This window comes from Caloenas nicobarica, chromosome 2 (genome assembly GCF_036013445.1).
Source record: "Caloenas nicobarica isolate bCalNic1 chromosome 2, bCalNic1.hap1, whole genome shotgun sequence".
NCBI classification, from domain to species: domain Eukaryota; kingdom Metazoa; phylum Chordata; class Aves; order Columbiformes; family Columbidae; genus Caloenas; species Caloenas nicobarica.
This window is the reverse complement of record NC_088246.1, coordinates 92,447,898-92,472,965: the sequence shown is the minus strand read 5'-3', so window position 1 is coordinate 92,472,965 and position 25,068 is coordinate 92,447,898. Positions and strand designations below refer to the sequence as shown.

Here is a 25,068-nt window from a genome sequence, read left to right as displayed (position 1 = left end):
TCTGTGCTGCTTAGCTTGTACTACCACAGGATTGCCAGCTTCATGCATTCAAAAATCACTTGTCGGCTCTTGCCCTCACCACACGAAAGTGGCTTGAGGTCATGAGATTTGAAAACAAATCATTAAGGGTGGACTTCCCTCCATTTGGATTCTGAGCATTAGGTTTGTAGAGATCACATTTCTAAACTTTTTTTTTTTTGCGACCATGAAGGTTTTATTAAAAACAAAAGCTTATCACATCATCATTGGTTGCCAGAGCCTACATCTTTACGTAAACCTGTATGATTCAGAGTAAAATCATTGCAACGCATTACGTTCAAGTTGTTGCTTTTAAAAAGACAACTCGGAAACTTCAGTTCCTGCAGTGGTTTTTCCAGGACATTTTGAAGGAAAAATTCTCAAGAAATGTTCTGAGATGAACAGAGAGAAATGGAGCAAGTAGGATTGAAAGAACTTGGGTATGGCCACATCTACAAAAGGAACTGGGCACAGGTATGCCTGTTTTAAATCCCTGGCAATGCAGGTTTATGGTGGACACTACATCTGAGCATCTCAGCATCAGATTTCCCAGGTTTTGAAGCCACTGAACTCTGCACAGCAGGGGTTGCACGTTAAACTCTGCCCATCCTCTGTGTCTGCTACCTGTCTCTTGTCAAGATTGAAACCTTGAGTCAGCTGCTAGATTTAGGTATTTAAAGCTTTTACTCTGAAAGCTTTCTACCTACCAATGTTAGCCAAAATGTGAGAGCTAAGTTCACTTCTCTTCCCTGCCTTCAGAGATACCAGCCAATCTTCTATCTCTCTCAGGACCATTATTGAGAGAATTATTTCCTCCTTTGTAAAGAAAACCAAAATACTTGTTGGGCTGGAGACTGCCTGGAACAAAGCTGTGAGGTATTCTTGATGTGGGAAGCACCCTTTTGTGAAACTACCCAAACATTCAGTGACTCAGAGAGGGAGCAAGAGCAAGCTTAACTATTCAGACCAGTAACGAAATAACTTAAGTGCGGTGGTAGCTCTGGGTTCCAGAGCCAGCGCCAGAGATGTTTTTCTCTGTTTTATGCTAATCAGATGTTAGATCCAGCAAATAACTAGTCACTGAAACTAGAACTGAAGGAGCCAAATGCCTGTTGCTCCCTGCCCAGATGAGTGCCCCAACCTCAGTCTCCTTCTAGCTAAACTCATGTTCATGTCCTTGAACAGAGAATAATCTCACTCTGCTCACAAGAGGGGGAAGTTTGTGTTTTCTCAACTAGAAGAAGGTTTTGAATCTGGATTTACTGTATTCTTACTGAATCATTGAACTTGGGGCAGGGGGGAGGACGAGGCAGGAGAGAAATGCCGAAGCTGCCTCTTATAGCAGTTACGTTTTTTGTGGAGCCTGGTTTCTTAGTTGTGCTTTAAGCGCACCTGTTGAATCAAGCCCCTTGGCTGATGAAGATGGAGAGATCTGCCAGTTTATGGATTCTGATGGCGTTTAGGCAGGACTAACTTAAAACTGAAGCATAGTTTCTCAGTAGTTTTCATGTTTAGCACTCCCAGAATTCGGGCACCAAAATGGGAGTAAGCACATCAGAAGGGTGTGTGTCAGGCTTATTGAAGGGAAAGCACAAAGCAGCATGAGTTAGGGAGGCCCAGCCTAACAGGGACACAGTAAGTTAGGCTGGTGTGAGGGAATTCAGCTTCCAGACCTGGGCTGCATGACATGGTTCTCTATGCTGTGGATGTACCCAGTCGGTCTGGCGTAAATTGGCTCAGATATCTCCCTCGGATGTTTAATTAAGACCTGGTGGCACACCCTTAACCACCCAAATCCTTTTATGTCTGATTCATCTTCTGTTACTGATTTCACTGAAAAGTTCTGAAGTTAACTCACTGGAAAAAATAGAATAAAGCGGCAGCTAATAAGACCAATGGCTTTTAATTTGCATTAATAAAAGGACATTAAAAAAAACTCAAAGACAAACTTAAATTCCATTTGAGATTTTTCTAGTGACATTTCAACCACTCAAGCTTTGCTTCTTTGGTATTTAATATTACCAGAGCCCCTTAATAGTGTATAATAGCCTTGTAATTCATGTTCGGTCATAATTTATTCAGCATATTGTTCTTGGTGTAACTGGCAAGCATGCAGTGATGTGGAAAATACCACCTTTAAAGAAAAGTTTATCCCAGGATCAGGCTTTTCTGTAGTTGGATAAGCAGAGATGTAGTTCCTTAAAAAAGTCTTTCACCTATTTCTGTGAACATAGAATGCTTTTTGTGTTTAAATTTGGGATGGTCTGGGAATGAGTCAGGGAATTATTAATTCCACTGCAAAGTACATTTCTGTTTGATTCAATAACGGATATCCAAAATATTTCTTGTAATGCTTTCCAAATGTAGCTACTGTAATGAAAGGATTAGTGTGTATTTATCGACTCCATATTTCTAATATGCAATAGAAATTTTTTTTTCGGACAGTAACACCTGTTTTTGTAGTGGCATAATCTGAATCGCATGTAACCGTATATTTATTATATTAGTCTAAAATGTTCTATTAGCATATGCAGATTTTAGATACAGTGAAGATTTTCAACACCGGCTAAGGTATAATTTCTTTTCCTTTGCAAACAATTTCTGAGGCATGAGCGCTAATAGGATTTGGTTCATTTCCAGCCTCTTCTGTGGACAGTGAAGACTCAATTTCATTAAAAGTAGTGGCAAACAATAACATTTCTTTTAATTAGATGATCTCATGATTTCCACACGTATTTGTTCTATGCATTATTGTTCGCTGGCAAAACTGAGCTGCTTGGTAGCATGTGAAACCATATGTCTCAATAACATCTTATGGTAGGTGAGGGAGGATTTGCAAAACAGCATTTGCTGACAGGACACAATGCATTTTACTTTGATGGAGTTTTCCTAAGTGAACTCTATGGATTAGTTCTCTCATGCAAAGTCAAGCCTACATGAGGCTTAGCAGGCCTTACAGGTCTCCTTTTAACTCCAGAAGTTTTGTGTGTGAAGCAAAGACTGTATAGCACTCAGTACTGTGTGTGCTGCTCAGTCATTCACTACAAAACGACACCTCCTTATGCCTGTAGTCTCTGTAGCTGTTTCACATTCTTTCTTCTTTTTTTAATAAACAACTGTTAAGTTAGGTTTTATTGGTCTTCTATGTGCAGCTCCAATACTGATCTCCTCTTTTGAGATTAGCAGAAATGATTACAAATAATTTCAGGCACTACTTTTTCTCTTCCTCTGCAGTGTTTAATATTTCATTTGAATTCTCAGCAGCATTTTGGGGTGCAAGCTGGAGAGAGGAAAGAGTGTGACAAATAGCGGTCAGTCTTCTTAGAGACTTTCACAACAGCATGAAGTAATAGTACCTTCAGGGAGATCCAGTTTCTTGAGTTATTTTTTTATATCGTTTACACTTTTGAGCAGAGCTCAGAATACTCGGGGAAACTAAGGAAAATATTTCTGGTTTTATAAATGGTCAGCTGGAAGGCCAGGGTAGAAAGCAGATCAAGGCAAATAGCAAGACGTAGCCTCGCAGAGTTCTTAAATAGGTGAGTAGCTGTAGGAGCTGGACCCAGTGACTTTTCCAGTGTCATACCAAGCACCTGTCTAAGTGTTTTGCTGGGTCAGTACCTCGGTGACCTGGTAAGAGAGCCAGAAGTGACCGATGTCTAGGACATGAGCTGTGTAGGCAGCCTCTCAAGTTTAGAGAGATGGAGAGATTACCACTAGATTTATGATTGTTAACGTTTGGTTCCCCCACGCCTCCCTCCTTGATTATAACATTTTCTTCTTTCCATCCCAGGAAATGCTCAGGTACACATCTTGATTTTGATCTCTCCCAGTTCAGCACAGAGATGGTCTGATTTCATTGACTGTAAATGGAGCTTGTTCTGATTTACGGTTGTTTGCATAGGACGAGAGTCAGGCCAGTAAAGTGCACTGTGGAGGTTTGCCTACTAAAAATCTAATGGCAATGGATTTGACAGAGGGAGGAAGGGAAGAAGAAATATTTAGGACTATTTATGAATCAAGAATTCCAGCAGTGAGGCTTTTCTTGCCTTGATTCTGGCAAATGTACAGTTGAGAGATACTGTGCAGAGACCATTTCTGCACAAACAGAGAAAGCTCTTCAAATGTAAACATTTGGGCAGCTGGCCTGGGAGATTAGTGCAGCAGCGGTGGGAGAGGGGTAATAGTGGATAGTGGGGATGTCTTAAATTAACAAACGTTAAACAAGGTCCTTCTAGTTTAAGGGTTACAGATCAGAAAGACAGTATCAACTAAAAACACTTGCAATTCTACCAAAGTCATTAACTACTATTAAATTAAAAGCCACTTGCCTTTCCAAAGTTGTGACACCTTCCTCCTCCTCACAAAATAAAGAAAAAAAAAAAAGGTTTTTGAGGGAAAATATTCTATGCAATCTGTTTGCATTAAGGAAAAAAAAAAACAAAACAAAACAAACAAGCAACAACACCACCACCACAACAAAAAACCAACCAACCAACAAAACCCCAAAACAAAAAAATCCCACTTTATCCTCTACCTATGGAAAGGCAGCACTTTGAGACTTCTTAATGTTTTTCCTTTGGATTGTGAACTGTCTTAATATATTGTTCTACTTTTATCTTCCTGTGGCCGAATTGCATGTCAACAGAAAGCATCGTGCTGAGGGTGAAAGTAGTGTGAGGTCTGTTAGCTTTGTAGATGTGTGTTCATATACTGTTTAACATCATTTTAGGGAGTACATTTTGGTTTTTTTAAACCCCTGCCAAACAGTTACACAATCAGTCTATACATCAGGATATCTGATCATGCATTGGGTTTTTTGGATTTTGGTTTTTAACTTGCATTTTAATCGCGCTTTTAAAACAACTCCTTGTCTTTTGGTTGTGGCCCGATTCACATGTGACTTGTGAGAGATGCTTTACGTTTTTCATTTTTTTAGCTGTAGAGACTAAAGTATGGGTATCTGGAGCCAAATTTTGTGTTTAAAAAATCAGAGCTATGCTTTCTCTTCTGGCGTTGTTATGATTTTTACTGAGTTTGAAAGTATACTGAAAAAGATTTCCTGGAGAAATGACAGCGGCAGCATAGTTTAGAGCATTACTGTCTCCTGGCATCGTAAAGTTAGAGTGACCATCAAAGACTCGATGCAGAACTCACTAGAGCCAGTGGAAAAATTCCTGCTGGTTTCAACAGACTTTGGACTATGTCCTTGATGAGTTGTTAGCCATTATCTATGCTAGGCCATTTTGAAATCATCTTTGAAAATGTAAGACCTTCATTCCTTCTTGTGAGGCAGTTGACACAGATAAACCCATTGAAGTTGCTTAATTTATGGAGCATTTTCTCACTGGGGACGGAGAAAACCCCAGAGTAGACATGTTAAGTCTTGTAGAAGATGAATTGCAAACAGAGGCAAAGAAAAGGAGTGGCTTTCATGGACCAATAATTTGTTGCAAAAGGAGTTTTTTCTTTGTTATCTGAAGTGTATACCCAGAGAAGGAAGCAAAATTCTCAGCATTGCTTGCCCAGTTTAAGATGTATTGTGCCAGTGAAAGTCCAAGTGTAGGTATATGTTGTATCTATTTCCGTGGTTTTTAACTTCAGTGTCTGTTAAATTTGGGACTGAAATTGAAAAGTTTCCGCCACAGCTTCTCAGTGGGGAGTACACTGCAATGGATTGGAATACTCCACTCAGTGGGAGTAAATAGACAGGAGCACTGTGACGACTTAATATTTCACACTGAATTCACAAAGGAAGCAGGGCTATACACAATGGGAAAAATTGTTTCTGAGGAATAACAAACATTCACAAGTCAGGCTCTGGTGTTCTAAGGATATAGTGCTGAATTTTTAGACTTGGAGGAACTGGTTTGGCTGTAGTATACTGCAAAGGATAACAAAAATATGGAATATATATGTGAAGCGGAAAAAGGCTGAAACAGCTTGGACTCCAGCACAGCAGTACTTCCAGTTGCTTTGCAGTATCCTATATTATCGCTTCACTTTTCTTTAGAAGATGAGCTCGTCTAGGCGAAGTCAAAGGATAATAATGAGTGCTCACAACAGGAAAAAAATAAAAGGCCAAGGATGTTTGAAGTAATGTTTGAATATAATTCTCAGACAATTCAGAGGAGGGTATGTGTCTTTATTCTTAACCCGTTCTTCTGTACCCAATTATTGAACTGTGATTTTTTGCCAGTGTGTTCAGGATATTCTCCAAAGAGAACAGCCTTGGAGAATCCTCCAGGATGGAGAAGCATCTTGGATGTGAATTTCAGCCTCTTGCAAGACTGAGATCCTGAAATAAATTTGCTTGTGACTTGTGTTGAGTATAAGCGCGTGTATTTTCTACTCAAATTGTACATCTCCTTTAATGGGACAAGCTTAATTTCTGTAGGTATTGATCTGTAGGTGTTCTGAAACAGAAGATGGATGTGTACGGCACCTGGATGTGTTCTATGCATTGTCCAGCAGGAGAGGGTTGCCTTTTGGTTTTGTCTTCTGCAGCAAGCTGTCAGACCTCCTGAAAGGACTGGTCTGCTTCAGTGCCATGACTTGCTGCTAGAAATTCTCAGCATGCAAGCTGCAGATACAGTCTGGGGACTTGCTTAGGCCACCCCTTAGGGTTTCAGACTCAGCCTGTTGTACTCAGTGTGTGTAAGTGTACGTACACACACACACACAAACATGCGTGTAGACGTCTGAAAGAGCTAATGGAAGTAATACATTTTGTATATGTATACGTACCTGCGTTCATATGTAGATACACGTATGTACACACAGGACATGTACACATGCACATACACACGTGTACATCCAGACATCTGAAAGAACTAATTGAAACAGTAAAATTTCTGGCTGTTGACTTCTGATTCAAGTTGCTAGAATCCTCTTAGCAACTCTGTAATTAGGATTTGTGTTAAGATTTGCACTAATTTCAGAGTTCAGAAGCTGATTTGTTCTTCTAATTTAAGCTTTAAAAACCTCAGAGGTTGCATTGTTTTTCAGGAATATTTTTGGCAGTTTTATCATTAAGAAGTGTAAAGCTTACTTTTTGAAAATTTGCTATGACAGTTGGATGGTTTTGTTTCCTTCTAGCTAAACACCTACAGCTACCATAGACTTCAAAGGGAAAAGTAGTTGCACAACTTCCTGCTAAATTAACAAAGTATTTGTGTGGGAATTGGGTTTACAGGGACTGGAGCTAGAACTCAGTTCCCTGAGCTTGAGTAAATCAGAGAAACTCCTTTGAATTTAGAGAAGTTTTGCAGTTCTTGGTGAAAATTTGCTTTTGAATTTCAGTACAGGTTTTCTCCATTCTTCAACAGCTATAATAAGTAGAGATTTTGAGAGGCCAGAAGTCGTGTATCAGAATTTCAGCAGACACTGAAAGATAATGAGAATTGATCATTAATGTTTCTTGTCTCTGGAAAACTTGCGTAAGGACAACACTTTCATCAAAATGGGGAAAAAACACTTTTAAATTTAACTGGCATGAAAATACTTTCAGTAAAAACCAGAAATTATTTCTTCAAAACCAAACAAATACACACCCAAAAAATGCATGCCAGGAACTATTCCATTCATAATTCTGGTCCCCATAAAAATTTGCTATGCAGACATTAGAGCAGATATTTTTAAATGGTATGTTTTATGTGAAGTTTCCATCTCCTACTCCAATATAAATTGGCATATCTACAATGAAAATATATTGAAGATGATCAACACTAGGGGTTTGATAGTTCCTATACACTAAAAGAATTTATTGCAGCAGAAGTTCTTCTCAGTAGTTTTTAAAAATATTTTCAATTTTGGAAGGACATATATCACAAATATAACAACTGCCAACTTCTATGGACCAAATACATTGGCCGATTGATTTAAAAGGCTTAGTAAACCTAGAGAAAATAAACTCTTATTGCAATGATGAATTCGTTTAAGTCCAGACCTCTGATCCTTTTTGTGGTTATTTGTGAAGAATGCTTAACACCAGTGGAAATTATGAAAATGGCTTTTTTGCTCTTGTTGGTCTTTGACCTTTGAACTTGAAGCCTGTTGCCAGACCATTAATGAAGACAGATTTTGATTTTTGGCTTGGTTATTCAACACTATTTGATTGAGCTAATCTCTTTTCACATAGTGCAAAATTTTAAGTGAAAGGAGAAACCAGCCTTTTCTGACTTACAAAAATTTGGCTTTTTCCATCCTCTTTCAAGATTGCTCTCACTATATCTACGAATGGCCTTCGAAGGCCAAGTGGAAATGGCCTCTTCTCAAATGTTCTTTCCTTGTTTTCCTTCTGGCTTGATATATTTCTGTCTTCTTTCTACATGTCAATTGAATTGAATTTTGGAGTCCATGTGAATTTTCCCCTGTAATTCTTTCTTCTTCAGATTTCTTTAAAATGCATGTTTCCATTAGAGTCTGTCATTGGTTTTTAGACCTCTCGTGGTAGATTTGAAGATGTTTCTTTGGTTATTTTGTTCCACTTTGCCTCATTTCATGGTTTTGTATTCATTAAATCCCTGCTACAGAAATATTTATTACACATTCACAAATCTTTGTATTAATCCCCTTTCCTTTCAGTACTGAATCTTTACCAGTTTGAGCTCTGTTCATGTAATTTTTCTCCCGCTGTCTTCATGTCAACAAGCGAGTATTAAATCACCATCTTTCTTGGTTAACATGTGAGCGATCATTAAATTTTCTTGCAGAATATGGTTTCTGTCCTGCACAGTCTCCTTAGTTTATTGTTCCTTCCCCAGGATATGAGCCAGTGCTCTATCATCGCATTTGCTGAAGTCGTCTGCTTTTGCTTTGCTCCTCTTCTTTTCCAGACCTTTGCCTTTGAATTTCTGCAAGGACTCTCTGGTCAAATCTGGTGAACTTATTCACTTCATTTTTCCCTGAAATGACTGTGGGTTTGTTTCTCTCCTCACTTCTTCCTGTGTTCTTTCCTACTTCTTGCTCTGCTTTTGTACCAGTCTGACAAATATCCAAAAGAGGCTTGTAATATTTTCCACATTTTGTCACATTTCCTTTTATAATTCACCGAACTCCCTGCATGTCTGTCGTTACAAGTCCATCTTCTGTCCCCATTTAATGAGACTTTTCATATCAAATCTTTATATATTAGCTGTTCCGGTGGTGGGTTTGGTTTTTTTTTTTTTGGTCTGGCATAATATGTGACAAAAGTTATTCTTTGTTATCTATTGCACTATCAAGTGATTTAATGCTTATTCAACATATATGCACATAGCTATAAAAAAATTACAAGTAACATGAGTAGCTGAGTTTGCTGACTGCCTATTTTTTATTAGCCATTCCCTTCTGGGAATATTTTGAATTTAATCTTTCTCTCCATATTGACTTTGCATATTCGTATTTTTGACAGTTATGAAAAATCTGTTTTCAAAATATGGTCCTTTTTTTTATAGGCTGATACGTTTTGACAGTGCACTGTGAAAAAAAAGCTCATACTTGTGGAAGATAAGTTTTTAGCAGTGTAACCAGAAAGATGTAAATCAGCCCTCAGGGGGTGCATTTTATGTATAAACTGATTCTGGTATTTTCCCAAAACTATATTAAAAAAAAAAAAAAAAGAAAAGAAAACAGCATTCTAGCAAATGAGACACAAAGTTGTCCACACACTTCTGAAAGTCAAGATAAATCATTTTACAGTTGTATGAAATGCAAACAAAGCTTATTCTAAGGATATGCAAGCATCCCAGATTATCACCCACGGTTCAGCTTAACTTTGGAATTAATTTCAGATTGTGTCTGCAGCCTGCACTCCTACCTCGCACCCAAGTGATGGCCAGTGAAGTTTCCATTAAAATACTGAGTAGCATAGAAAATAGCCGATGCAGAAATGTTTTCTATGCTATGTTAATGATGGTTCTGTCTCACTGGGGTTTACATATCCGTAACAAAAACAAGGATATTTACACTTTAGTGGTATTCAAAACTCATCTGTCACCCAGGAAGTTAAAACAAACAAAAAAACCCAACCCAACCAACCAAAACCAGATACCACCACCACCACCAAAAAAACCCAGAAAACCCAACAATAACAACAAAAACCAACACATGCTTTGTGTGCTGTCCTTCCGGCTGATGGTTTCAGTTACACAGCACAAAGGCAGGAAGGAGGTTGGCATGTTCTGGAAGCTTCTGCATATATGCCTATGATTTCTTTGTCACGTGTCTGTCACATTAATGTGGCATTTTAAGGGACTGGACATACGTGGATGTTTTAAAAATCATGGTGATTTTAGTATATCCATGTACAGAAATACCTGTAATATACACATGCTGAAGCTTATGGCTGTTTCATGGATGTAATTGGATTTATACCGATGTTGAAATATATTTAATAATTTTATGTTACACAACTTTTTAGCTGTATTTCTGCGAAGTGAGAATCTGCTGGAAAGCAGAATATTAAGTGGAGAATGTATCAGCTTGTGTAGTTATGAGCTGAAGTTTGGTTTTTTTGAACATACAACTACTTGCTTTGCTGATCACGTTTGTTTAGAAAAAGAAGGTTTAGCAACCTAGGTTTCTTTTATTTGTGGCTAAATAGCTTTATATTTCAGCAAAACAATTTTTCATCCTTCATAGGACACACAGTGTCATAAATTAAACAAATCATGCATTAGAAAGATTTGTAGCAAATCTGTTTTCCCTGCATTGAGTTGAAGCTGACTTGCTAATGCTAACAGCTTTGAATCAAAGAAAATACATTTATCTTCTTTAACGAGTTCCTCAACAAGGTCCACAGGATACGTGCTTGTTGGTTACTACAATGACTTCAGTGTCCAGATTGACAGGAGAGGACACAAATGATTTATGTGAGCCTTCTAAACACTGATTTAAACACTTCAGTCTTCTCATTAGCACCAAGCAGCTGCCTGCTCCCACCTCCTGAGTTGTTCAGACAGGGCCCTGCCTGCTTTCCCTCTGTTAGCTTGTCTTCCCTTTTCTCTGTGTTATTACTGTGATGGAAAAAAATCATTGCACACATTTCCCTTGATGCTACGACTGTCTTCTTCATTCTACCAGGGAGACCTTCTCAGGTTGACATGGGCGTTGTTGGGTAGCAGTAGTAGACAAAGATTTTGTTAAGCATGAAGAGTAGTGTGACTTGGGAAGATCTGAAGAGTGAAACACGAAAACAGGAGAAATTATTTAGAGGAAATACACAGAATTTTAAATCACCAGAGGTGACTCAAAAGATTCTATTCTCAAAGCATTGAGGAATTACATATATCATAAAATCTCAAAAAAGTATGAATGATTTGACAATCTCTGAGTTGCTTGCATATTGAATATACATTATTGAACTCATCGATCTATATTCCACTGCTTTATATGTGGCATAGTAGTTTATTCACTTTTGGAGAACTCAGATGAAATTTGTGATCTTAGGCTGAGTGAATACTGAGGGAGGTGGTTGTACTAGGTGATATCGACATCAGCAGTTAGGCTTGGTTTTACTGCATCTGATTCTTTATATTTTCAAGAATTTACAGACGTGTTTGTGTTTAGCTGGAGTGCATGTATTCCCAATCCATGTTTTCCAACCTACTAATAATTTGAATTAAAAGTTTATACTCCTAAACATTAAAGTAAAATATGTGTTCCTAAAAAAATGTAATCAACTTATTTGTGATTTTTGCCATATCCATTCAATATCTGTCTGATGGAAAAGGAGTTTTGAATATTGCTTCACACACAAGAAGTGCAGCAAAAGCTAAACAAGATTCTGGGAAGCTCTTTCTGGTTGGGCACCATCTTTGTGTTCAGTGTAGTGCACGGGGCTGGAGTTAATACCCACTCTTGTTCCCTACTTATTTCACGAACAGTGAATCTAAGCCCCTCGATCTGCTTTTGAAATTTCTTCTCCTTGAGGCTTCCACTTCTCTAGTTTCTTCCCTTGGGTGGTTGTTCTTTCAGCTTTTCTGGGAAAGAGTTTGGACACCGCAGGAGGTGCGAAGTGAACAGAAATCACTTGGAGCTGGAACCCAAGGTGGTGCTCCAAGCTATAGAGACACGGACATTCTTTACATCACATGGCCAGCCTTACCTGAGGGGAGGACAAGAAGTAATCAGGTATACTTATAGGAAGGGAAATTTAAGGTACAAAGAAGAAAATTCTAACGATAAGGATAGTTAAGCAAAAAAATAGCGTAACTGTGGACGGTGTGGACTTGTGTCATAGGAAAGTTTTAGTAACCTCCGCAGCGACAGATTGGTCATGCTGTTTCAGTGCTGGGAGATAAAGTAGATGCCTTTGTGAAGGACGTGACTTCCTTGTACCTGGCACTGCTAGGATTTGTGATCAACAAACCTTGTACAAAAACAAGAGGAACATGGTTGCCCATGATGAGGGGGAACTGGCAGGGGCACAGCAGAGGAACATTCTCAGGCATTTCTAATTCTGTTTGTGTAACTTCTGGCATCCACCAAATGGGGCCTGACCACAAAATGTGGAATTCCTAGCTAGATACTAAAATAGACTCATACAAGCACAAGAACACTGTCGTTGCACAGACTTCAAAGTATAACTCAAAACTTTAAAGCCTCAAAAGCCTACTCACCAGACATATAAAATCGACGTGGTACTGCCTGTACAAGTAACTGTTGTAGAAATTAAGTAGTTGATTCTCTTTTAATACTGTGATGGATGACCAGATAATTTCCTACCAACAGCAAAATACAATGAGATAATAAAGCAACATAAGTAAATTGCATTAAAAATATGTTTCATTTTTAGTTCAGAGTAGGAAAAGGTTGTGTTTGTTTTGTTTTGTTTTTCATATCTGACTGCAGACTGAATGCAAGTACCAGAATCACAAGGAGCTTCAAGGAGTGCAAAACACAAACTGCATTTCAGTGTGGCTGGTTAGAAAGGAAAATCTGAAACAATTTTGTTGTTGTCGTTGTTTTGTTTGTTGGTTTGGTTTTTGTTTGTTTAGTTTTAAACTATGTCTCCAAGCAATATCATGACCACAGTATTATGCTTTGGTTTTGAAACAGGAGCTTGGATTAATTCAGTTCTGGTGTTGTCACATTTAGTGCTGGTATAAGGAATTTCAGTATCATGTGAAGGAAAGCAGCCTCCAGCCTGTCTGGCATTTTAAATGGCCAAGTGTAATCAGTTGAGGTGTCATTCAGCAGATCAATAAAAGTTCGCATTAATGGAGCTTAAATGTCCAACAGGCATAAATATTCTTGCTGTCACTGAGTAGATGGATTTGTCTGCCTGCTCTAAATCTCACCTTTCATATTTACCCACAGTACACTTGCAAAAAAAAATTTCCTTTATTCTTATTTCTGTCTCTGTTTTGGAAAAAAATAAAAACTCTTTTTGCTTATACATCTGGTACTTTGAGTGCTTAAAAACAGCTCAATTGATTACTTTTGATTTAAAAACTTCTCAGAAGGAAGTTGCATAACAAGACTGGGAGCTCAAATATGTGAGTTTTGGCAAAGAGCTGCGGAAGAAAGGCCTGGCTGTAGCAACCTTGCAGGAAAGGAACTTGACATTTTGAAAAATTTTTATTGACCGGTGTGGACAGGGAACGGGAAGTCAAATCACTCTCACAGGCAAACGGCAGTCTCTTCCTTGCTGACCTTTAAATGCCACTTAGTGTCACCAGAAAATCAAGGAAATGCTAATAACAGGGCTTTGGGTAAGAGTTGTATATGAGGGATACCTTTTGAAAACAAACAGAAGCTGACTTCCATTTTTATACATATCTATTTTTGTAAAACTGAATTTTCACAGTGGTACAGTTACATTTTAATAAATTGATCTTACATTATTTTATTAATATTAACATTAAAATTTTCAGAAGTATCCCTAAATATCAGAGCTTCTGTTCATCCTTAAAAGGGGATAGTTTGCAAAAGACATTTCATAATTACACTCTAGATTTATGACCTTGGAAAGCAGAGTGGTCTTTGCTTTAGGCTCTTAATCTAGCTTGTATTGAGCTCAGCAGGCTGTGGGCTTTGGGAGTCTTGGAGAAAACTGACTTCTCAACCTCTTTTGAAAAGGGAATTGGAATGCCCAAGTCGCCAGGTTACTCAGAGCCTTCACACGTCTGTGTTTTTAACAGCCCCTCTGCCCTTCCAAAAAGTCTTTGAAAGCTACATTTCAACTAGAAGAGCTAGTAGGAAAGAAGTCCTAAAATTAAACTGCCTAACCTGAACGAAGCCATCTTGTATGTTAGAAAAAAAAGGAAGTTATTTAGATTTTGGAAGCTCAATGAGAGGGAAAAAACTACCTGGCAAGTATAACATAAAACAATGGATCCATGAAACCGGATGGCACCAGATATAGATATGTAGGTGCTCCAGCTCTTTCTTGCCTCCTTCCGACATCTACTTCATGGAACTGAATTGGGCTTTAGGCCATGGTTGTGGCTCAGTGCACGTTCAAGACCTGTGCGAGACTAGAGCCTGACTTGACTGCCGACCTATGTTGGTGTATCTGTAATTGTGTTGGGTTTGTTTTGGCTTAATTCAGGGAAGGAAAAAAAAAAAAGAAGGAAACTCCTTTTTCTTGCTAGCTTGCACTACTTAATTATTGTTTGGACTGCTAGCAAAGTTCTTTTAACACTAGTGGTCTATCAAAGACTATGGTTTTACAAGTTGGGAGACATTTGTAAAAGCTCTTTATGTAATTAATTGCCATGAATTTTCATTTTCTGATATGATTTTTTTTTCCTTTTCTGCCTTTTTTTTTCCCAAAAAATAAAACGCATGGATTGTAGGAACTGATTTTGATTCTTAGCAGGACATTAATGCTAACCTGTTTGTCAAATGAAATGAAGGATAAGGGCTGACTTCTTTTGCCACCTACATTGGCTGCAAGAATTAAGCTTGACTTTCCTCTCACTTATACTGCTGTAATTTGAGTAATTCCACTGAAATCGGTCCACTGATAAATTAAAACAACGAGAAATGAGAGACGGTTTGGGTAAATGGCATGTACATATCAGGTCCCTGCAAGTTCGCTTAATTAGTGTTGTATGCTCTTAATAGTTGCCTCGCTAACCTGCCCAAAAACCAAACCTTCAAGATCCACTGATTTGGAAAGAAGCTGCAATGCATCTAACACAACATAAAATATAAAAGCTGGGTAAGGTGTTGTCTCTCTAGACCAGGTTTAAAACAAAAGACGGGTCAGGCTAAAAACACTTGTGTCAGTGGTTTGTGTCCAAAGTTGGTTTTGTTTTTATTTTGTTTTTGTTTGTTTGTTTGTTTGTTTTGTTTTTTGTTTTGTTTTTGTTTTTCTCTTAAAGCTAATGAAAAGCTCTACACACAGGGGAGAGCTTGAAGGTCTGCCGCTAGTTCAACAGAGCTTTCATTGCTGGACGATGGGGTGTTCAAAGCTACTTTGAAGTTTTCCTCATTCTATTCCCCTGGAAGCTGTAGTGAGTTTTTATTTTAGGGGAAGAGTCTTAACATGAGCATTCTTGAACTGCTTAGTCAGTAAATAATAGACTTGATATAAAAGTTGGGCTTGGAAAAGAAAGCATTGATGAATTTCCAAGGTGTTTTTTTTTCCTTTCATTAAAGTCTTTTTATTATAAACTATTTATAGTGTCATGTGAGCATTACATTTTTTTCTGTATCTTCTGTTAGGAGATCCAAACTTAAAAAAAAATAGCAGCTTTAAAATGTTTAGTTGTTCATCACTGTATTCCTTCACAGTGATCTGAAAAGGATTCTGATAGCTCTTCAGCCACAAGACCTGGAGGTAGAATTGAATAGGATACTTAAAATCCGATATATCCTGTCTTCTTACTGGTACCATATATTTGTAATTCTGGGAGGGAAGTTTTAGGGGTTTTTTATTGTTCATATATATCTCCAAATCTCATAACAAAATTTCTCAACCTTTTTGTCCAGCAGAGAAAATCAAAGAGTTAAAACAGTCACAAAAGCATAACTCTACAGTACACTTTAAAATTGTTCTGTTTAGTCATTTTATAAGTGTGTGAAAAGAGGAGACAACTTTATGTTCCACCCTGTGAATGCTGTCATTTCTTTAGGAGTAAACAAACTTTATTTGGTAGGACCAGGTACATTATGCACGGAGAATGACTTAAACCTTCAGGTTACAGATGAGATCATTTTATTTTCCACTGCCCAAACTATAGGGCCAAGAATAGAGTATATTTCTTTATGAGATTAGACCTAATCTTTTAAACCCCACCTTCCACTTGGAGCTTTTTTCTTCATTTGCTATAAAGGTGAAGAAGCTGTCATTGCTCTTGAGTTCAGAGAACTGTTACAGCCCTAACGAAATCCAGATGTCCACTTCAGTGATGAGGCAGCCATATGTTTGAGGCAAAACATTTTCCAGCACTTTCCAGAGTGAACAATTTAGGTTCAAAGAACTTTATTTGGAAAATGGTGGGATTTATGGTGTCCTTTAATTTCCTGCGCCTATGTATTGTGCGATCTTGGACAAAAGTCCACCTGAGAGCTTTATGTCCTCAATGGGTGAGCTTGGAAGTGTTGTAGCGTGTTCTGTTGTGATAAGAACCGCCTTATCAGCCACAGTCATCACCCTGTCCTCTCAGAATAAGTATCCTGCTCAACTCATGGTGGATTGGTATCAGTGATGGTTTCACAGAAGATGTTTCGTAGAAGAAGCGACTGTCTCATAACTTAATTAACAAGTAAAATCTTCAATTTACTATAGAAGCTTCTCTTAATTAAAAACAGCAAAAGGTGACTCACAGGTTTTGAGGGAAGAGGTTTTGCAAGATCTTTATTAGCAGATTCAAAAATTAATTTTGTTGAATTTAAGTGTCAAAACTAAATTTAAAATGCACGGTTTCAAGCAATCATGCTTCCCAGTCTTTCTTATTTGTAGATTTCCTGCTATCTGACAGCATGTATTTCTGTTTGTGTATTAAAACAAAAATGTATTAAAGCCTTGATCTGAAATCAGTGAAACTTTTTCCATTGATTTTATTAAGTTTTCAGTGAAAACCAAAATAATTTTTTACATTAAGGAATTACTGAAATAAAACTTCCTGCTTCTCCTTTCATCCAGGCGTGTTGAAATCCAGAGTGGTACCTGTCAGTAGGACTTCTTTTGACCAGGTTAAATGGTTGTTCTCAGTAGATTGTGAATGATTATGCTTGTTTGTGCATGTAAATTGGAAATAGTTTGACGGTAACAGAGTTTCTCTTCAATAATCTGCAGAGAAGACTCAGGTAAATCAGGCAGATTGATAATGAAATAGACAAGCCTGGGACATGGGCAGCATGTGATTTATACAGTGTTGTCATTTAAGAGGAAATCTTGCTTTCAGAAATGTGTATTGTGATTTAAATACAAGTGCAAATGTATTTGGATAACAGCAATTATGTGTCTTGATGAAGCTTATACTTTAAATAGCAAACAGCAATAGTGTTCCCATCAATAGCACCGTTAAACTGCAGCAGGTGTTCATCATGCCTCCTGACTTATTAATGTTGCCTGTAAGCTTTGTTCCAGTTGACCTTTAGAAGTTTCCAAAAGTTACAAGTTTGCAGTTCAGCAAGTTTAGCAGAGGAACATACATGATTATTTATATCATTGTTTAAACGGTAACCAGATGCATCTTGTTTTTCTTCTTTCTTTCCCATTGTTTTTAAAAAGTTATGTTAATTCAAGATGTTAATCCATTTGCAGGGTTTTTCCACGGCACCGAATTCCCCTTCGGTGAATTCTCGTTCCGGTAGCCTGGGTCCATCCCTGTCGCTTGGTAACATCTCAGGAATGACGGCAAACCCAGAAGTGAAAAAGCGCAGAGCACCTCCTCCACCAGTTGCGACACCTGCGTTGCAGAGCATGGAGACGGGTGGACAGGACAAGGCAGCAGCGCAGGTAACAGTGACACCACAGAATGGGCTTCTTCGCTTGGCATGCTGGCTGCCATCAGCTCAGTCATCAGAGCTGAAGCCGTTAACTACAGCTCACCAGAACTCTCGATCTTACAAATTAAAATTATCAAAAGTCTTGGAGTTTTGTACATATTTACTGAGCTTCTTTTGAGACTGCCTCAAGGTTTCTTCTGTGTCAAGAATCTTTCTAAATCAGAAAAGTGTCATGAGGCATTACGCTAAAAGAAGGAGGATGAAGGAAAAGTCAGAAAAGCTGGAAATTCTATATGGTAACTAGGTATCCTTATTGGCCAGGGCAGCCCTGGAAAATGGGTGATAGTTGTAATGACTGACGAAAATCTTCAGCCTGCTGTTTCGCCGAGACACTTGTCAGACTTGCCTGCATCCCTATTTCCAGTGCTGCTGTGGGATACCATTCCTCTGCTTTCAGAATTGAGCCATGTGACCTTTTAAAGCACTGCTCTGGTTTTGCTTTTAAAAAAGGTCACCATTCTGCAATAAAGTTATCGAGAATTAAACAGAAATGGGGGCAAAGCTTTCTGAGGACCCAGCCCTTCGCAAATAATAGAGTTAAGGGAAAAGGAAATTGTTCTTGTTTTTATAGTGACATTCAAGTATGTGTTTTACTAAACATGTGCAAGCACATTAAGACTTTTGGTTCCCTCATCAACAAAAGGCATTACTATAAAAGTCAGTGTGTAAAGCTATATATGGATGCTAAATAAGAATGCAAGGGACCCATACTTTCAAGGTTGTGTAATGTGCACTGAGTCTATCTGCTCCTCTACAGCAGACTGGTCTTTGGAAAGTGAACTGTATTAGTGCAAAATGGAGTCAGGAGTCTTTGAGTTCAGAGTAGCCAAGGAGGACTCTAGTGCTCAGTCTTGCTCCATGTCACTCTTTTGTTTATCTTCATTAAGACGTAACGTTAAGTGCCTTCTCCAGTGAAGCACTGTGTAAGCGAAGTTGATGCATACTTTGGGAAAGGATTGTGGAACCTTATTTTCCCATTCTTAGGATATCTAAAAATGTGATTGCTGGAAGATAGCAATGTTTCATCTTTCAAAACTGAAGTAGGATGCCTTTGAAATAGCACTCATTTATGGATACAGCCGAAGAGAAAACAAGGTTTTCATGCAACATCTGGTGCACTTTGTTTTTTAAAATTTCTTTTTGAAATTCCTACTGTAAATATTTTGATGAGATTTCTGTGTCCCCCAGAGTTAAACATTTAATCTGTTTAAGATAAATCTTTTAATACAAAAATACTATGGCATTATAACTCTTAAATTTATGCAAGTATAGTAATCACAGAGTGTATTATTCTTCCATTCTCTTAGGCTTATGTCCATGCAACGTGGCATTGAGATTTTAAATTGTGTTGCACAAAATCTCTGAAAATCTAAACTCTCATTAAACATGTTAACATTTCTATTTTCAGCATTGTTGTAAATAGATTAAAGTGCTGGCTTTCTGAAGCCATTGGGAGAAAAGTATTTATTTTATTTATCACAAGTAGTATACATTACAGTGTCAACTTTAGATTCTCTTAGTCTAAAGGAAAAGCTATTCTGAAGAAAGGAAACAGATGAAGGTTGCATCAGGATTTTCCATGACAAAGTTAATTTGGGGCAACAGAAATGTCTTGTGTAGCTGACAAAGCCAGTGAAGAGCACAATAGATTATGAGCACAGTTGCTAGAATCTGTTTGGCTGCATTTGTTGGGTAAAGGACCTCACTCTGAAAATGGTTGCATAGGTCAAAGTATTAAGCAGTTATGGTGTGCCTCTGAAGCTCCCAGGCTGGAAGCTCCTCACAGGCTGCCCTGGAGTTTGAACAAGAAGGTCTGGAGCACAGCTGAAATGAAGTACAAGTTCCATGAAGCGATCGAAAACCAAGAGAAGAGATTAATTATTCAGTATTATGTGGCAAGGTAGCAACAGGGATATTGTTTATGAGAAAACCCAAACAGTTCTATTTTATCTACGTGCAGACTATCCAGTTTGCTGTGAAAATAGAGTAAAAAATCTCAGGGTGTAAGTTTATTTCTTTAGTTTATGGGAAAGAATTAGCACTGATCGTTTTTTTTTCAGGGAAGGACGTCAATTCCTTATTAATGGACTTCCTTCCATAAAAAGATAAGATGTTTGTTTAGAAGACTTTATTTATGTGCAACTGTTACTAACAGGAAGATCCTGCAAAAGGGGAACATGTTTATTTCCAGTGAAGCTAGCACATTAATAGAAAATGAAGAAGGTGGTGTTCTGAACTTTCAGAAGGTTTTTTCTTTTTAAATTGTGTGGTTCCATAAAGTTCTTTAGGAAAGTGAATACTGTAGCTGTTTTGAATACCTGTAGTTTGACTTTCCAACCCAATAAGCCCATTATTTTTAATCCATTGTTAAACTCCAGGGCATTCAAATTTCTTTACAGCACACATGATTCTTTAGGAATATGTGTCCCATCTCCCTGCCTAGTGGTTCCAATGAGAAATTTCCATGTGTACAAAGACTGGGGTGTTTTAATTTATGTGTTAGATTTAGCTTTTCTCTACTGACTTTTCATGATAGGTGGATTACTGCAATATAATTTCACCATATTGCAGCTTTTGTTTCTGTGGGACTTACAGCAATTTACCTCTTGAAGGTAAGGCACCTGCAGTAATTACTTTTTAGTGCAGCATCATTAGTTTTCCATGTCTATTTAAAGGTGGTGTTCCTTCTGTAAGGGTTTTAAATCTTCTCTAGAAAATTTTCATTTCTATTCAGAGCACAATCGAGCAATGTTTCTGAGTGTGCTGAACATGCACTAAGTAGTTCGCAAAGGAATGCAGAGTCAAAGAAAGGAGACTGCCTCTCTGGTTTTTTTTGAAACATCTCCCAAGTGATGTTATTTTGAATGATGACAAGTCACTTGAAAAAAATAATCTTCAGAAGACCAGGATATGGTAGCATTTCCAGTATGAAATCCAGAAGGTTGAATGCTTTAGAAATAAGGAGGTCCCCTCGTATCTTAGGTTGCAACACGAAGCCCACACCATCCAGAGTGTAGGGCAGAACAGTGTAGGGGGTGGACAACAACTGCACCCCCTTTACAAACAGTCTCTGTTCTCTGTCACAGCACTTTAGATGATGTGCTAGCAGAATTTGGGGCCACCTTACAGTAGGCATAGTGTAAACTTAGTCCCCATCTCAAAAAACAGGCACTATATAGACAAATTATACAAGAGAAAACCTGTATGAGTATGCCATTGTAGGTAGAGCACACAGAGAAAAGCCGCACATGAAGCCTGACAGAATTAAACACATCATCTCAGAGGGTTATTCAGTGACCTCTCTTTAAAAGAAAAAGAAGTGTGTTTGGGTAATTTCTTGGAAGAACTATAGAACGGAGTATTTTAGTCTTTTGGAGGTCAAGAGCAAATTAGCAAATTAGTTCATGGGAATATTATTTTTTTTTTTTTAGCATGTATGGGGAAGTACAGAAATTGGAGTTAGGGGACATGATAAAGAAGGCTTCACGGACATTCTCTAAGAGCCTTTTCTATGAAATGGAGTAGTTTATTCAGAATAAAATCATGGGGCTTTTTGGAGACAACATCAGAATTAGAAGAGGGCTCTTCAGTGCCTTCATCTCTATAGTAGCTCTGATGTCAACTGCAGAAGCAAGAAATGCAGCTTGTAGATTGTGATAAAGCAGCCATATGCTATTTCAGGTGCTGTGATTTTCAGAACAGAAGCACTTTCATGTAATATATAGACGTGACTGGAGGCATTTGGGATTTGTTATTAGCCAGTCAAATTCCTGTACTAATAGAAGAATAAGGTGATATAACAGATACAATATTCTAACATTTATTTTATAGATTTTAATCTTAGTTGTCATACAGCAAGACAGTGGGTTTAAATAAAAATTGTATTGGTGCTTTTGGCGCAGGTTGAGGAACTAGCCTCACACTTTAGAAGGTTCTGTATTAAACCAACACAATTCTCAGGTTTATTTCCCTTTTTATATAGTTTCCTGGAGGTTGCTGTAGACAAACTAACGTATGTGACATCCAGTGGATTTTGCCCTGCATTTTGCATTCCTCTCCTCTCCACTCGGATCTCAAACTTGCGTTGCTGAGGACAGTTGTTGATGTCCAGGTCTTGGTCAAGGCTGCACCTTTAGAGCAGGCAGCTTGCGTTCAGTTTTATCAAGGCTGATGTTTTCTCACCAAGAACAACTTGTTCATTGCAGAAGTTTACTCACATGAATAAAAAGGAATATTGCAGCCAAAAAGAGTCACAGGCTTACTCAGATCATTGCTGACAGGTTTCTTTCTCCCTACCTCACTTTAATTACGACCCGTTTTATGCCTGAAAGAGAAGTTCAGCTTTTAAGATAATTGTTTTAACATGAGCAAACATAAGTCATACTTTCATAACTTTCCTGGTGAAAATAAGGTACTCACACTAAAAATTTGCCAGATTTCTTGCTTATATAGAGAGGATACTTTCAGCATTTGCTGTATGTTTTATTAAATGGAAGGAAATAAAAAATGTGGAAATGCAGAGGAGATGTTTCTTTTGCCATCTCAGTTGGTGATTTGTAATACTGACCACCATGTAGGGCCTTCCTGCCTTCCTTCCTTCCTTCCTTCCTTCCTTGCCTTGCCTTGCCTTGCCTTGCCTTGCCTTGCCTTGCCTTGCCTTTCCTTTCCTTTCCTTTCCTTTCCTTTCCTTTCCTTTCCTTTCCTTTCCTTTCCTTTCCTTTCCTTTCCTTTCCTTTCCTTTCCTTTCCTTTCCTTTCCTTTCCTTTCCTTTCTTTCCTTTCTTTCCTTTTTTCTCCTTTTCAAGTGTGTCTGTACTCCTGTTGGAGATAGCAGTCTCCTGCGACATATGTTCCCCTGTTCCAGTACATATTGCACTTGAAAGAGTTATGATTCTGCTGGCAATCATTACTAGACGCTCCGTGGAGCTCGCGGGACACCGGACTAGGCATCCTAGCCATTTAATAGCATTTTCATGCTTTTGGTAGGGATGCCTTTCTCACAGCAGAATTTGTGTTACAGTACTGTTCACTGTCCTTTCATATAGAAACCAATATGAACACAATACACCAGTGATTGAAAGCTTAGGTCCCTTCTGGTTGATGGAGCATATTAAGATTATGTCAAAAGGGGGAAATACTCCAGCAAAACGTCCTGCTGAAAGCCATCGAATTTGTGCCCATCTGCAGGCAACCCTGCAATACTTGAAATGACATTGCAAATGAGCACAGTGTATGTTGAAAACATACCTGTAATTCTTTCTGCCAGCAAGAACAACAGGATAATGTTCAAGTAGGAAAAATAAAGGACAGGCAGTGAAGGAAATGTATGGATAAAATTATATTGAAATAATAACTAACGTACTACATTTGTTCCAAGTGTTATTAAACCACGTATTCACCCAAATTTCCAGAATCAGTCCCTGAATTTGCAGTTCTCAAATTTCCCATGTGTATGGGTGTATGTTACAGACATGGACTTGGATGCCACTTGGAAATGTGACTCATTATCTTCCTTAGAAATAAAATGTATTTTAAAACAGTAGCCAAGATTTTTAGAAATGGTTAGCTCAGCTGTCTGTAATTAGGAAGCTGAGTTTGTAGCTTGACGTTTTCTGAACTTTTAAGATGTCAGAATCTACGTCTGGTTGCTCAGCAACTCAATATCTGGCCACTGTGATTTTAATATCATATTATTCTTCACTGTGCCACCTTCTGTTGCAAAAGGACTTTAAACCGAGATTGTTAATATATAAATATGAGCAAAACAAGCATTTCTTCCACTGATGTCCCCTGAGCATAGCAAGTTTTTTGCACAGATATCTTTCTTACATGTTTGCACAAAGTGATTACCACTCTTCTACCTTACTTCTTCATAATCCAATGCCACAGATTTGTGGCTAACTGACTGCAAGGATAAGCTTGATTGGTATGAAGTCATACTGTTACTATGGTATTCCTCAGGTTTTCAAAATTTTATTTCCCCCTGGCTGCAAATTAGACCCTAAAGGAATGGATACAGATCCTGTGGAACAGTGTAGAGTAAGGAATGTTCTTTGTATGCACAGTTGTGTCAGTAAAGATGCCATCAGTAGAGCTCTGTGTGCCCTGTGATTTGGAGTTTCTTGAATCTGCTTTGTCCCTGAGGATTACATACAAATCTGGTGTTTCAAATAATAATACTCCTGCAGTTGATTTTCCTTCTGAGAAACAGCTGAGTGCTTAGAAAGAACCTGTGTTTGTGTGGATGGCAGACTTTTTTCCTCACAAATCTTCTTGGACTATCAAAAGCATCATTTTATGGGAGAGGCGTGATACCAGCTGGCAAAAATATCACAACTGGATGAGAACGTCTACCACTATTACCTACGGAACTGAGGTTTATCTTAGGCAGGTGTCTAGAACCTGCTTGATTAACATCTGCTTGATCCACCTCTGTAAGCACCATACTCTTACCAGTTCACTGTCCTCTACCTGTTCCTTTGTGCATCTGCTGCAATTTATTACTGTGAAAACTCCACTCTGATCAGTCCTGTGTTGTGAGAGGAAGAGTTTCAAATTGCTTTAGATTTACCTACTTGGTTGATGCTACTTTTGTACAAATTATTAGAGTTGTACTGGGGGATAGTTGGTTGTTTCTCATCCTGCAGCAGAACAGCTTTGTGCTGTTAGTATTTTCTTCCTTTGTACGTTATATTTTTTTCTGTACTTCTGCATAAGGTGAAAGGAAATGAGAAGTTCATGGTGGAGACCACCTGACAGTTGTATTCTGTTCTAATAAGGAGCCTAGAATTCAGCGAAAGGGTGGATGGACTCAGATTAGTTATCTCCATTTCACAGGTTACACCTAAGCCAGAAATGTCTAGTAGAAGTCAACAAGATATGAGTGCATGTTTTTTTACCATCTTTCTGAGAGGAAGGGAGGTTTCTTTTGACTCAGAGGTCTTCTGGGTGAGGTCTTCTCAACCCTTCTCTTATGACACATTTCCTTTCTCCCTGAAGTGTTCCGTGTTTTTGGTTTGCCCTTCTTTTTTTTTTTTTTTTTTTTTTAATCTGGAGCATCCAGAAGCCTCCTTTGAGAATAACAGATACTTTTTTCATGTTC

At 38.2% G+C, this 25,068-nt stretch overlaps 1 protein-coding gene across 2 annotated transcripts in view; it reads left to right on the top strand.

Moving 5' to 3' along the window:
• The window catches only part of LOC135985291 (protein cordon-bleu-like), a 119,381-nt gene that overhangs the window by 70,862 nt on the left and 23,451 nt on the right, over nt 1-25,068 (top strand). For both annotated transcript variants that reach the window (XM_065628431.1, XM_065628433.1), the window contains one exon: nt 17,723-17,917. In XM_065628431.1, the coding sequence (XP_065484503.1) occupies nt 17,723-17,917 (195 nt within the window). The remainder of the gene's footprint in view (nt 1-17,722; nt 17,918-25,068) is intronic.